The sequence below is a fragment of the Phyllobates terribilis genome, unplaced genomic scaffold, assembly GCF_046119375.1.
Source record: "Phyllobates terribilis strain yellow unplaced genomic scaffold, ASM4611937v1 Scaffold_13__5_contigs__length_258822181, whole genome shotgun sequence".
Classification (NCBI taxonomy): Eukaryota; Metazoa; Chordata; class Amphibia; order Anura; family Dendrobatidae; genus Phyllobates; species Phyllobates terribilis.
In genome coordinates this window covers 104,029,703-104,043,141 of record NW_027362773.1, presented here as the reverse complement: position 1 = coordinate 104,043,141, position 13,439 = coordinate 104,029,703, and the positions used below count along the sequence as shown (strand labels likewise).

Genomic DNA, 13,439 nt, shown 5'->3' with positions numbered 1-13,439 from the left:
TAAAAAAATTAGAAATCTTGCATTTTTCACACTGGTGACTGGGGTTAGGCTCATGCTTCCTGCTTTTTACTGAAGACTTTTCAGAACTCTTATTATCATTACAGACAGGGTTACTGTGACAGGCAGCACTTCTATACACAGCTGATAACAAAAGATCCAAATAGGCGATGTCACAGGTCCTCCTCCCTTCACAATGACCTTTTCACACGCTCATTAGATGCTTCATTACAAAAGATAGGGGAGGAGTCTGTACATTGTGGCTAATGTACATGTAAATTTCCTGAAAGAACAGGAAGTAGGAGTCTGGAATAGCCTCAGTGGCCAGTGTGAAACCTGCAAGATTACTATTTTTTTGTTTAATACAAATCATAATATAAAAAATAAAAATTTAGCCAAAAATTTAAAATGCCACACATGCTTAAAAAATACATATAATGCAAATAGGTCATTTTATGATGATATCCTCCTTTTAATGACTTTCACAAGGGCCAAATTATGATGGATAGATGACTGGATCAGAGCTTCTTCAAAGCGGTAGGTCTTGTGGGGTGTTCCTACTCTAAAGTGGTTAATGCCTGCCAAAAGTTCAAGCAAGTAATCTGAGGAACCGGTCATAAGGACAAATTACTGAGACAATTACCGCTTAAGATGAGGTGTTACATCACACAGTGTGTCACAGCTTGCTGTATATAGGGCATCCATGTTGCAGACCTATTGGAGTACCCTTGCTGACGGTGGGCTACTGCTGAACATGCCTATTCTAGCATCAGAAATGGAATATGGACCAAATTAAGATGATGGCCAACTGGCCATGTGTGATTAATTATGTTTGATCAGTGGATGACGTGATCCATTATAGGAAGAACGTCAGATGGCAGAGCCAGTGTGATGCTCTGGGCAATCTTCTACTTGGAAATCTTGGTCCATGGCATTCATTGGATGTTATTTAGGTTGAAATAAGACTTAGGTCCATCAGTTTCAATATTTCCCCACCATTCTCTATCTCTATCTAGTAAGGCGCCTAATGAAACATAGGTGCAGATCAAGTTCACTCCGTCATGGTCGTCATATATTGTTGTTAATATGCACTTGGACCTCTGTATATTATTTTTGCTTTATATTTTTGCTACATAATATTCCATTTTTTTATTATTTTGTTTTTCCACTGTAACTGGGGCATTCATAGGACACCGAGTTACAGAGGAATAGAAAATTTGGTGTGACATAAACCACTGGAAGAGCTGATATGGGTCTGCCAGGACGCAGCAGTTCTGCTGTGTTGGGCAATCTCCAGGTGATCGTGTGATCACTAGTCCAATAGAAATAGCGTTTGCCAATGATAACCTATTGCCACGTAGTGTTATATTGTGAGAAGACGCAAAAATATTATGGAAAAGATGCAAAAATATGCATAAAATAAATGCATACCAATAAGAGTTAATAGTTCATTCCACAATAAATGAGAATTTTCTGAGCTTCTCTGTGTGATACTTTTCTTTTGCAGCCTGTGGGGTCACTTGTCACAAGCACTGTAAGGATCGACTCTCCGTAGAGTGCAAGAAAAGATCTAAAAGTTTCAGTGAGAAGCGGGAAAGTTCTCACCAAGGACTTCATTTTTCCTTCACTCTTCCAAGGTCATTTAAGAGATCCTCGTTGCCACCAGGTATTTCATCATCCTTAACCCATATTACGTCTTGCCTCTGTTATTTCCACATTTACCCTGCTTGTTCTACTAATCTCTCGCTTGTAGGCTATTGTTCACACGCAGTTTTTAACATTGGTTTTAAAGCACATCAACTTCAAAATCCACGTATGCCCACACAGATTTTTCAATGTGAGTTTTGGTAGAGATTCTGCTTCAAAATCCACATAAAAAACTCTTTGAAAAAGCTTATGATTGATTTTAATAGGAAAACATGCCTGTAGTGCACATAGGGCAGTTTTATCGTATGCTTTTTTCACATGGAAAAAGAAGAAATATGTACATTCTTGAGGTGTTGTGCTTGAAAAACCTCTCCAAATTCAATTACAGAATTAATAAAAACACTCTACTTACAAAAATGTGTTAAAACATATAAAAAATGAATCAAAATCTGTTTCGAACAAACCTGTAAAGATTATGAACAACTTTTCTTTTTACTTAAATATAAGTATTTTGGGCTAAAAAAAAATATTTTTCCAATTGGGTTTTAGTAAAAAAATGTGTTCAGTTTGCCTTCTACAGCCTCTGTGTTGTACTGTTTAACTGCAGAATGAGTTATTTGAGAATTTGTCAGTGAGCTCCTTCAGGCAGTAGAGTTGATTTCTCTGTTATTTTCTCTCTGAACTCCTCTGCACTGATTAATGATCACAGATCACATCATTGCTGAGTTGAATAGTGTGATCTTAAAGAATTACAAGAGTTAGGTCGGCTTATGCATTGGTTTACTCTAAAAAGAGTAAAAAAAAGCAAAACAGTAAAAAAAAAAGAAGCAACTTTTGATTTCTGCTTTCTCCAGTGAATAAACTTTATTCACATAAAACTAGAAAACCCCTTTCACCTTGTTAACCTTGACTGCGGCATCATCTATTATTGTGCCTGAGTATAAGCTCATTATATAAGATGTATTCCGGAGCAGCTAATCACTCAAAGATGTTTTTTTTGTGGTCTAGAGCTGAAAGAAGAAGATCCGCAGGTGGAGGATGATGGAGTTTTTGATGATCATTTATAACCAGAACAGTGAGTAATACTATTGACAAGGAAGTACAATGATTTGTGCAGTAGATGATTTCAGAGGGATATTAGGAAAGTCCTGGATTTAATCTCATATGAAAACAATATAAATATACAATTCTGCTCGAAGCTTCTTACTAAAAGTTAGTAAAGATTAAGTAAATGTAGAAATCCAAATGCAACATGAATGTTGAGACGCACACATACACTCATATATATATGCATATATACACTCATATACAATATATGTACACATACATTCATATATATATACAGTTATGTCCATATATATTTAGACAGAGACAACATTTTTCTAATTTTGGTTCTAGACATTGCCACAATGAATTTTAAACCAAACAATTCAGATGCAGTTGAAGTTCAGACTTTCAGCTTTCATTTGAGGGTATCCACATTAAAATTGGATGAAGGGTTTAGGAGTTTCAGCTCCTTAACATGTGCCACCCTGTTTTTAAAGGGACCAAAAGTAATTGGACAATTGACTCCAAGGCTATTTCATGGGCAGGTGTGGGCAATCCCTTTGTTATGTCATTCTCAATTAAACAGATAAAAGGCCTGGCGTTGATTTGAGGTGTGGTGCTTGCATTTGGAAGGTTTAGCTGTGAAGTAAACATGCGGTCAAAGGAGCTCTCCATGCAGGTGAAACAAGCCATCCTTAAGCTGCAAAAACAGAAAAAACCCATCCGAGAAATTGCTACAATATTAGGAGTGGCAAAATCTACAGTTTGGTACATCCCGACAAAGAAAGAAAGCACTGGTGAACTCATCAATGCAAAAAGACCTGGGCGCCCACGGAAGACAACAGTGGTGGATGATCGTAGAATAATCTCCATGGTGAAGAGAAACCCCTTCACAACAGCCAACCAAGTGAACAACACTCTCCAGGAGGTAGGCGTATCAATATCCAAATCTACCATAAAGAAGAAGACTGCATGAAAGTAAATACAGAGGGTTCACTGCACGGTGCAAGCCGCCACTCATAAGCATCAAGAATAAAAAGCTAGACTGGACTTTGCTAAAAAACATCTAAAAAAGCCAGCACAGTTCTGGAAGAACATTATTTGGACAGATGAAACCAAGATCAACCTCTACCAGAATGATGGAAAGAGAAAAGTATGGCGAAGGCGTGGTACAGCTCATAATCCAAAGCATACCACATCATCTGATAAAATACGGCGGAGGCAGGGTGATGGCTTGGGCATGCATGGCTGCCAGTGGCACTGGGTCACTAGTGTTTATTGATGATGTGATACAGGACAGAAGCAGCCAAATGAATTCTAATGTATTCAGAGCCATACTGTGTGCTCAGATCCAGCCAAATGCAGCCAAACTGATTGGTCGTCGTTTCATACTATAGATGGACAATGACCCAAAACATAAAGCCAAAGCAACCCAGGAGTTTATTAAAGCAAAGAAATGGAATATTCTTGAATGGCCAAGTCAGTCACCTGATCTCAACCCAATTGCGCATGCATTTCACTTGTTAAAGACTAAACTTCAGACAGAAAGGCCCACAAACAAATAGCAACTGAAAACCACCGAAGTGAAGGCCTGCCAGAGCATCAAAAAGGAGGAAACACAGCGTCTGGTGATGTCCATGAGTTCAAGACTTCAGGCAGTCATTGCCAACAAAGGGTTTTCAACCAAGTACTAGAAATTAACATTTTATTTACAATTATTTAATCTGTCCAATTACTTTTGGTCCCTTTAAAAACAGGGTGGTGTTATGCACATGCCCGAGCAGACTGGCGTGAGCGTGATTAGTGATCCCACTGCACCATGAACCGAGGAGTGCCTGGAGGAGCGTAACTAAGTATCAACCCGGTCCAACCAAGGTCACACGGCGGCTCAGTCGACTCCTTGAACCAGGGAGGAACCGAGCAGAGGGACCAGGTGCTACTTCAGGTCAGACCCCGGTCAAAGCTGTTGACCCACTCCGGGGAATGCAGGAACAGGCAGGTTAGACTGGCATATTGACAGGTGGGTACTGGCAGGCACGGCTGGTATGCAGACAGGTGGATATTGACAGGCACAGCTGGTATGCAGACAGGTGGGCACTGACAGGCACGGCTGGCATGCAGACAGGTGGGTACAGGCAGGCACGGCTGACATGCAGACTGGCGGGTACTAGCAGGTAGGAACATAGGCAGGATAGAGACCAGTACAGACTGGGATACAGGAACGGAGCCGCAGGTGCGGTAGACAAGCAGAGCGGAGCAAACCCCGCAGGTGTGGTAAACAAGCAGATCAGAGCAAAACCCGCAGATGCGGTGAACTAGCAGAGCAGAGCAAAACCGCAGATGCGGTGAACAAGCAGAGCAGAGCAAAACCCGCAGATGCGGTGAACAAACAGAGCAGAGCAAAACCCGCAGATGCGGTGAACAAACAGAGCAGAGCAAAACCCGCAGATGCGGTGAACAAACAGAGCAGAGCAAAACTGCAGGTGCGGTGAACAAGCAGAGCAAAGCAAAACCCGCAGATGCGGTGAACAAGCAGAGCAGAGCAAAACCGCAGGTGCGGTAAACAAGCAGAGCACAGCAAAACCCACAGATGCGGTGAACAAGCAGAGCAGAGCAAAACCGCAGGTGCGGTAAACAAGCAGAGCAGAGCAAAACCCGCAGATGCGGTGAACAAGCAAAGCAGAGCAAAACCCGCAGATGCGGTGAACAAGCAGAGCAGAGCAAAACCGCAGACACGGTGGGCAAACAAAGAAGAGTAAAAACCCGCAGATGCGGTGAACAAGCAGAGCAGAGCAAAACCGCAGGTGCAGTGAACAAGCAGAGCAAAGCAAAACCCGCAGATGTGGTAGACAGGACAGGGCTCTGTTCACATGGAACAGACTGGAAAACACAAAAAGATAGCTAGAACACAGGAGTTAGATACAGAGGCAGGGAAACAGAACGAGCAGAACCAGATACACACAAGGTACTTGCTGTGAAGTAGCGAGTGGACACAAAACTCACAAACAGAAGTACAGAGACAACGAGTTGGAGTTAGGTGCAGGTTCAGACACTGCAGGAAAAGGGAAGGTTCGGACATAGAGACAAACAGGTAACGGACTAGGACACTGTTCAGACAGGAACTGAACCGGGAACAAGATACAGGAACGAGCCTGGGAACTCAGCCCCCAGGGTGGCGGAAACAGACTAGAAGTCAGAGATACAGGTAACGGCCCTGGGTACTCAGCCCCCAGGGTGGCGGAAACAGACTAGATTCAGGACAGGACCTGGCAACTCACAGTTGCACAGAACACACTGTAAGAAAGTGTTGCTCAGGCACCTCCTACTGGGTTGAGGAGGTTTAAGTATCCAGTGACTCACAGCAATAGGCTGGGGATGCATTAGGACTGCGCACACTGTAGCTTTAAGAATCAAGAAGCCACAGCGCCGCCACCCTAAGCCAGCAGACAAGAGACATACAAACAGCAGGTACTGGAGCAAAGTGTGCAGCCTGGCCTGATAGGTAAGATTGCGGTCTTGCATGGTGGAAGATGGTAAGTCATTCAAGCACGCCACCAGGGATGTTAAAGGTGGCACATGTTAAGGAGCTGAAACTCCTAAACCCTTCATCCAATTTTAATGTGGATACCCTCAAATGAAAGCTGAAAGTCTGAACTTCAACTGCATCTGAATTGTTTTGTTTAAAATTCATTGTGGTAATGTCTAGAACCAAAATTATAAAAATGTTGTCTCTGTCCAAATATATATGGACCTAACTGTATATATGCATACATACACTCATATACAATATATGTACACATACACTCATATATATATGCATACATACACTCATATATATGTACACATGCACTCATATATATGTACACATACACTCATATACATGCACACATACACTCATATATATGCATATATACACTCATATACAGTATATGTACACATACATTCATATATATGTACACATACACTCATATACAATATATGTACACATACATTCAATATATATGCATATATATACTCATATACAATATATGTACACATACATTCATATATATATGCATACATACACTCATATACAATATATGCACACATACACTCATATATATGCACACATACACTCATATATATGTACACATACAGTACAGACCAAAAGTTTGGACACACCTTCTCATTTAAAGATTTTTCTGTATTTTCATGACTATGAAAATTGTACATTCACACTGAAGGCATCAAAACTATGAAATAACACATGTGGAATTATATACTTAACAAAAAAGTGTGAAACAACTGAAAATATGTCTTATATTCTAGGTTCTTTAAAGTAGCCACCTTTTGCTTTGATGACTTCTTTGCACACTCTTGGTATTCTCTTGATGAGCTTCAAGAGGTAGTCACCGGAAAGGGTTTTCACTTCACAGGTGTGCCCTGTCAGGTTTAATAAGTGGGATTTCTTGTCTTATAAATGGGGTTGGGACCATCAGTTGTGTTGTGCAGAAGTCAGGTGGATACACAGCTGATAGTCCTACTGAACAGACTGTTAGAATTTGTATTATGGCAAGAAAAAAGCAGCTAAGTAAAGAAAAACAAGTGGCCATCATTAATTTAAGAAATGAAGGTCAGTCCGAAAAATTGGGCAGACTTTGAAAGTGTCCCCAAGTGCAGTTGCAAAAACCATCGAGCGCTACAAAGAAACTGGCTCACATGAGGACCGCCCCAGGAAAGGAAGACCAAGAGTCACCTCTGCTTCTGAGGATAAGTTTATCCGAGTCACCAGCCTCAGAAATCGCAGGTTAACAGCAGCTCAGATTAGAGACCAGGTCAATGCCACACAGAGTTCTAGCAGCAGACACATCTCTTCAACAACTGTTAAGAGGAGACTTTGTGCAGCAGGCCTTCATGGTAAAATAGCTGCTAGGAAACCACTTCTAAGGACAGGCAACAAGCAGAAGAGACTTGTTTGGGCTAAAGAACACAAGGAATGGACATTAGATCAGTGGAAATCTGTGCTTTGGTCTGATGAGTCCAAATTTGAGATCTTTGGTTCCAACCACCGTGTCTTTGTGCGATGCAGAAAAGGTGAACGGATGGACTCTACATGCCTGGTTCCCACCGTGAAGCATGGAGGAGGAGGTGTGATGGTGTGGGGGTGCTTTGCTGGTGACACTGTTGGGGATTTATTCAAAATTGAAGGCATACTGAACCAGCATGGCTACCACAGCATCTTGCAGCGGCATGCTATTCCATCCGGTTTACGTTTAGTTGGACCATCATTTATTTTTCAACAGGACAATGACCCCAAACACACCTCCAGGCTGTGTAAGGGCTATTTGACCAAGAAGGAGAGTGATGGGGTGCTACGCCAGATGACCTGGCCTCCACAGTCACCAGACCTGAACCCAATCGAGATGGTTTGGGGTGAGCTGGACCGCAGAGTGAAGGCAAAAGGGCCAACAAGTGCTAAGCATCTCTGGGAACTCCTTCAAGATTGTTGGAAGACCATTTCCGGTGACTACCTCTTGAAGCTCATCAAGAGAATGCCAAGAGTGTGCAAATCAGTCATCAAAGCAAAAGGTGGCTACTTTGAAGAACCTAGAATATAAGACATATTTTCAGTTGTTTCACACTTTTTTGTTAAGTATATAATTCCACATGTGTTAATTCATAGTTTTGATGCCTTCAGTGTGAATGTACAATTTTCATAGTCATGAAAATACAGAAAAATCTTTAAATGAGAAGGTGTGTCCAAACTTTTGGTCTGTACTGTATATGCATATATACACTCATATACAATATATGTACACATACACTCATATATATGTACATATACACTCATATACAGGGTGGGCCATTTATATGGATACTCTTAAATTAATTGGGAATGGTTGGTGATATCAACTTCCTGTTTGTGGCACATTAGTATAAGGGAGGGGAAAACTTTTCCAGATGGGTGGTGACCATGGCGGCCATTTTTAAGTCAGCCATTTTGGATCCAACTTTATTTTTTTCAATGGGAAGAGGGTCATGTGACACATCAGACTTATTGAGAATTTCATAAGAAAAACAATGGTGTGCTTGATTTTAACTTAACTTTATTCTTTCATGAGTTTTTTACATGTTCATGACCATACACTCATCTCTGCATCCAAGACAGAAGCTGGACTCATTGTGGAAGAGGATAGACCTCCATCTTACCTCCATTGCCATCTTGCTCTGCACCATGATGACCTTTGAGAGCCATGGCGTGAGGTCAATGGAAAACCTATAGCTGGAGAGATGTTTTGAAAATTTTGTGTCCATTTTTTCATCATTTGCTTATTATTAACATGTCTATCCATCCTATCTGATCCAATATTATTTTTTATTGAGGAACAAGCGCCTGCACAGCACTAAGTAGTTTTGAAGCTTCAGCTGTATCCATAATGTTTCACCACAGCTGCATCTCACCAGGAATTGTTACAATAATGTTACAGTAACACATTAAAAGTGTGTGAGCATTTGTGTTAACCAATTAATTATGTGTCTCTGTTACAGATTATAATTAGTATACACAGTGCACTTGTCCCATTTTATTAGACCTGCAACTATCCAACCTCTCTATATCTATATGATACTTTAATATTCCTTGCTTTATATTTTAGGTGGCTACATTTTTGAGTTGAATGTTCATTCAAGTCATTGCAACAAAAAGTTTACCAAGAACGATCTTCAGAAGCACTGATGTCTCATCTGCTCATTGCACAACTTTCCCAATGTCATCGCAAGGTGAAAAGTCACAACTTTCCCAATGTCTTCACCAAATGAAATGTCCCCAAAGTCATTGCGAGATGAAACGTCACAACTCCCCAATGTCATCACAAGATGAAACGTCACAACTCTCCCAATGTCATTGCAAGGTGAAACATCACAATTCCCCCAATGTAATCACTAGATAAAACATCACAACTCCTCCAGGATCATTACAAGAAGAAACACAACTCCATAAATGTCTTCGCAAGATGAAAAGTCACAACTCTTCCATTGTCATCACAAGATGAAACTTCACAGCTCTCTCAATGTCATCGGAAGATCAAACGTCCCAACCCCCCGAAAGTCATCACAAGAAGAAACATCACAACTCTCCCAATGTCATCGCAAAATGAAATGTCACAACTCCCCCAATGTCATCACTAGATGAAACGTCACAATTCCTCCATTGTCGTAACAAAAAGAAATATCACCACTCCCCAAATGTCTTCTGTAGATGAAACGTCACAACTCTCCCAATGTCATCACAATATAAAACGTTGCAACTCTCCCAATATCATAGAAAATGAAACTTCATCCCTCAAATGTTATCACAGGAAGAAAAATCACAACTCTCCCAATGTCATCGCAAGATGAAATGTCACAACTCTGCCATTGTCATTGGTGGAGGAAACATAATGACTCCCCCAATGTCATTGCTTGAGGAAACATCAAGACTCTCCCAATGTCATCCCTAGCAGAAACGTCACAACTCTCCTCCCAATGTCATTGCTAGATGAAATGTTACAACTCTCCCAATGGCATCACAAGATGAGACATCACAACTCTTTCAATGCTATTGGAGGATCAAACATCACAACTCTTCCAATGTTATTGGAAGATGAAATATCACAACTCCTCCAGGGTCATCGCAAGATGAAACGTCGCAACTCTCCCAATGTCATTGCAAGAAGAAATCTCACAGCTCTCCCAATGTCATCACAAGATGAAATGTCACAACTCTCCCAATGTCATCACAAAATGAAACGTTACAACTCTCCCAATGTCATCACAAAATGAAACGTCACCCCCGAATGTCATCACAAGATGAAACATCAGAACTCTCACAGCTCTCCCAATGTCATCACAAGATGAAATGTCACAACTCCCCCAATGTCATCACTAGATGAAACATCACAACTCTCCCAATGTCATCACAAGATGAAACGTCGCAACTCTCCCAATATGGTAGAAAATGAAACGTCACCCCCGAATGTCATCACAAGAAGAAAAATCACAACTCTCCCAATGTCATCGCAAGATGAAATGTCACAACTTTGCCAATGTCATCACTAGGGGAAACATCACAACTATCCCAATGTCATTCCTAGCGGAAACGTCACAACTCCCCAATGCCATCACTAGAGGAAACATCAAGACTCTCCCAATGTCATCCCTAGGGGAAACGTCACAACTATCCCAATGTCATCACTAGAGGAAACGTCCTAACTCTCTCAATGTCATTGCTATAGTACATGAAACGTCACAACTCTCCCAATGTTTTCTGATTTATCATAGGACAGAAGACTCCAATGACACTCAGAGTATTTCAGATGGAAGTCAGATAAAACATGTATAAATATGAAATTAGATGTACTTGACAAATCCTCAGATAATAAATGTACAGATCGGCTTTGTCTCATTCTTTTATTCCACCTAGAATCATAAATATATGCTACAAAATATCAGAGCCTGATTTCCGGTTTCTTTTCACTACTGATATTAATATGTTACTTTTCATTTTATGATTGTCTGATTTTATATAAACCACTAATGAAATGATTGAAACATAAAAAAATAAAGACAGGGACGGATGAAAATGAACAGAACAGAAAATTTGTCTTTAGAAATAGGTGATTATATGGTATTAACTGCCAATAATAGAAAGCACTACTGCGGCTTTATTAACCCCTAATACTATTTTTAGTAAACATTTTAATAAGTAGATTCTTCAGTAACACATCAATTATGGGATTGCCCCAATCTTACTAAAAGAAAAATAATCACAATAATTCATAAAATGAGGTTTTAATATTTTATTTTCATTCCGTTTCTATTTTTTTATTCTAAAGATCAGCCCAAGAACATAACCAACTGGCTCCTTCTTTTTTTTTTTGCCTTTGCCTTCCTCCTTCACACCTGACGTCTGGCCACTTTCACAGGAAATACTGATATTTTAGTCAACGATCCAGGGGGCTTCCACTAATGAATTATAGCTCAGACTGGTAAATAAGGAGCGAAATTAATTTGTGACGTTGATCCGTGCCCTCTCTGACCTCTTACCAAGTCGGCCTCTTATCTGACTACATTCTAGTTGTTCTCTGTCTACTATGTCAGAAAAGATTCTGGTTACCTTAAAGGGGTTCTCCGGCCTTAGGCTACAAGTCTGGAGTCACTCCATGTGACTGCAGACTTGCGAATCCTCACATTGCGCATGGCGTGCTGCCAGGATTCCCTGGTGCCAGCACAGTAGCAGGGGGTGATGTGACTGCAAGTATCTTATTTGCATAAATGCGGTCACATGCAAACTAGATCGGCGTGGCCTCACTCAATGCAAGTGTATAGAGTCTAGTCGGAATGAGGCCAGAGTATGCAAATTGCTCTGGTGTCCTCCCGGCTCGGGCACCAGAGAACCTTCACCTTGCGACATGCGCACGATGGGAGGATTCACAAGTCTACAGTCACATAAAGTGACTGCAAACTTGTAGCCTAAGCCCAGACAAGCCCTTTAACCTTCTACTCTGTCCAGCTTTGACAACAGTCATACCTTGCAAATGTAGTGGTATCCTTTTAGTGGTAGAAGCAGATACTAACTTCTTGCAGGTCTTAAGTTGGCCATACATATTAGACTTACCGTATTTTGCGGATTATAAGACGCACCCCAAATTTTGGAAAGAAAAATGGAAAAAACTTTTTTACTAAAATTGTGGTGCGTAATATAGTCAGTGCATCTTATTGCTTACTGGGGGTGCAGTGGAGCAGGGTCGAGATCTCAGGACCGAGATCTCTGGAGACGAGATCTCAATCTGCGCGTGTGCCACCCACAGTGGCCATTTTCCTGGAGTCCACTGCACTGTATACCATGTAAGTGCGGGGGCTCCAGGCTTTCTCAAAATGTCAGCAGAGCTCCAGCACCGACGAATACCCACAGTGTCGCACATCCAAACACCCCCTCTTCCCAGCATGGGGCCCGCAGTATTGCCCCACTTCTGCCTCCGCCAGAAGCGACCCTGGGACCCCGCTCCACCGCAGCCGGTAAGGTATATTCGTGTTATAAGACGCACGCCTATTTCCCCCTTAAGTGTGGAGGAAAAAAGTGTGTCTTATAAAGCGAAAAATACGGTTTGTCGGCCACACTCATCGATATTGACGGGTTCGACCGAAGGTCTAATGTGTATGGGGGCAATAGCCAAATAATGGTTGGAAATGAAGTCAATTAAGTATGTCTCATTTTGGTCTGAGGCTTTCTCATAGAGAACTCAGGAGCACTCAGCCGAATGAGACCTCCTGTGTATGGGAGAGTTTGCTGAGATGACTGTCAGCCAGCCAACTAATGTGTGTGTCCGGCACTCTCTTGACTTCTTACTAGTGTTGAGCGATACCTTCCAATATCGGGAAATATCGGATCGGATTGGATCGGACCGATACCCTAAAAATATTGGATATCGCCGATTCCGATACCGGAAACCAATGCAAGTCAATGGGACACAAATATCGGAATGAAAATAAACCCTTTCTTTCCTTGTAGGTTAATTCTACATGAAGGAAAACAACTAAGAATAATGTAGAATGTATTGGGGGAGGTGGGGGAGACAATAAAGGCATAGAGGTTTAGCCCAATCAAATGGAATAGCAGGAATTAATATTTTTTTAAGACGTTCTGAGTTACAAAAATATTGACTATGTTAAGTTTTTTTATATTTCGTCAGATATTTATGTTTCACTACTTCCATGCTCTTCACCTTCTT

General features: G+C 41.2%; 1 protein-coding gene across 3 annotated transcripts in view; it reads left to right on the top strand.

Annotated features, from left to right (window-relative positions):
• RASGRP2 (RAS guanyl releasing protein 2) overlaps positions 1-9,595 on the top strand; it is a 153,794-nt gene extending 144,199 nt beyond the window's left edge. For all 3 annotated transcript variants that reach the window (XM_073658346.1, XM_073658345.1, XM_073658347.1), the window contains 3 exons: positions 1,505-1,663; positions 2,653-2,719; positions 9,327-9,595. In XM_073658346.1, coding sequence (XP_073514447.1) covers positions 1,505-1,663; positions 2,653-2,711 — 218 coding nt within the window. In that variant the 3' untranslated portion in view covers positions 2,712-2,719; positions 9,327-9,595. The remainder of the gene's footprint in view (positions 1-1,504; positions 1,664-2,652; positions 2,720-9,326) is intronic.
• Positions 9,596-13,439: the final 3,844 nt, after the last annotated feature.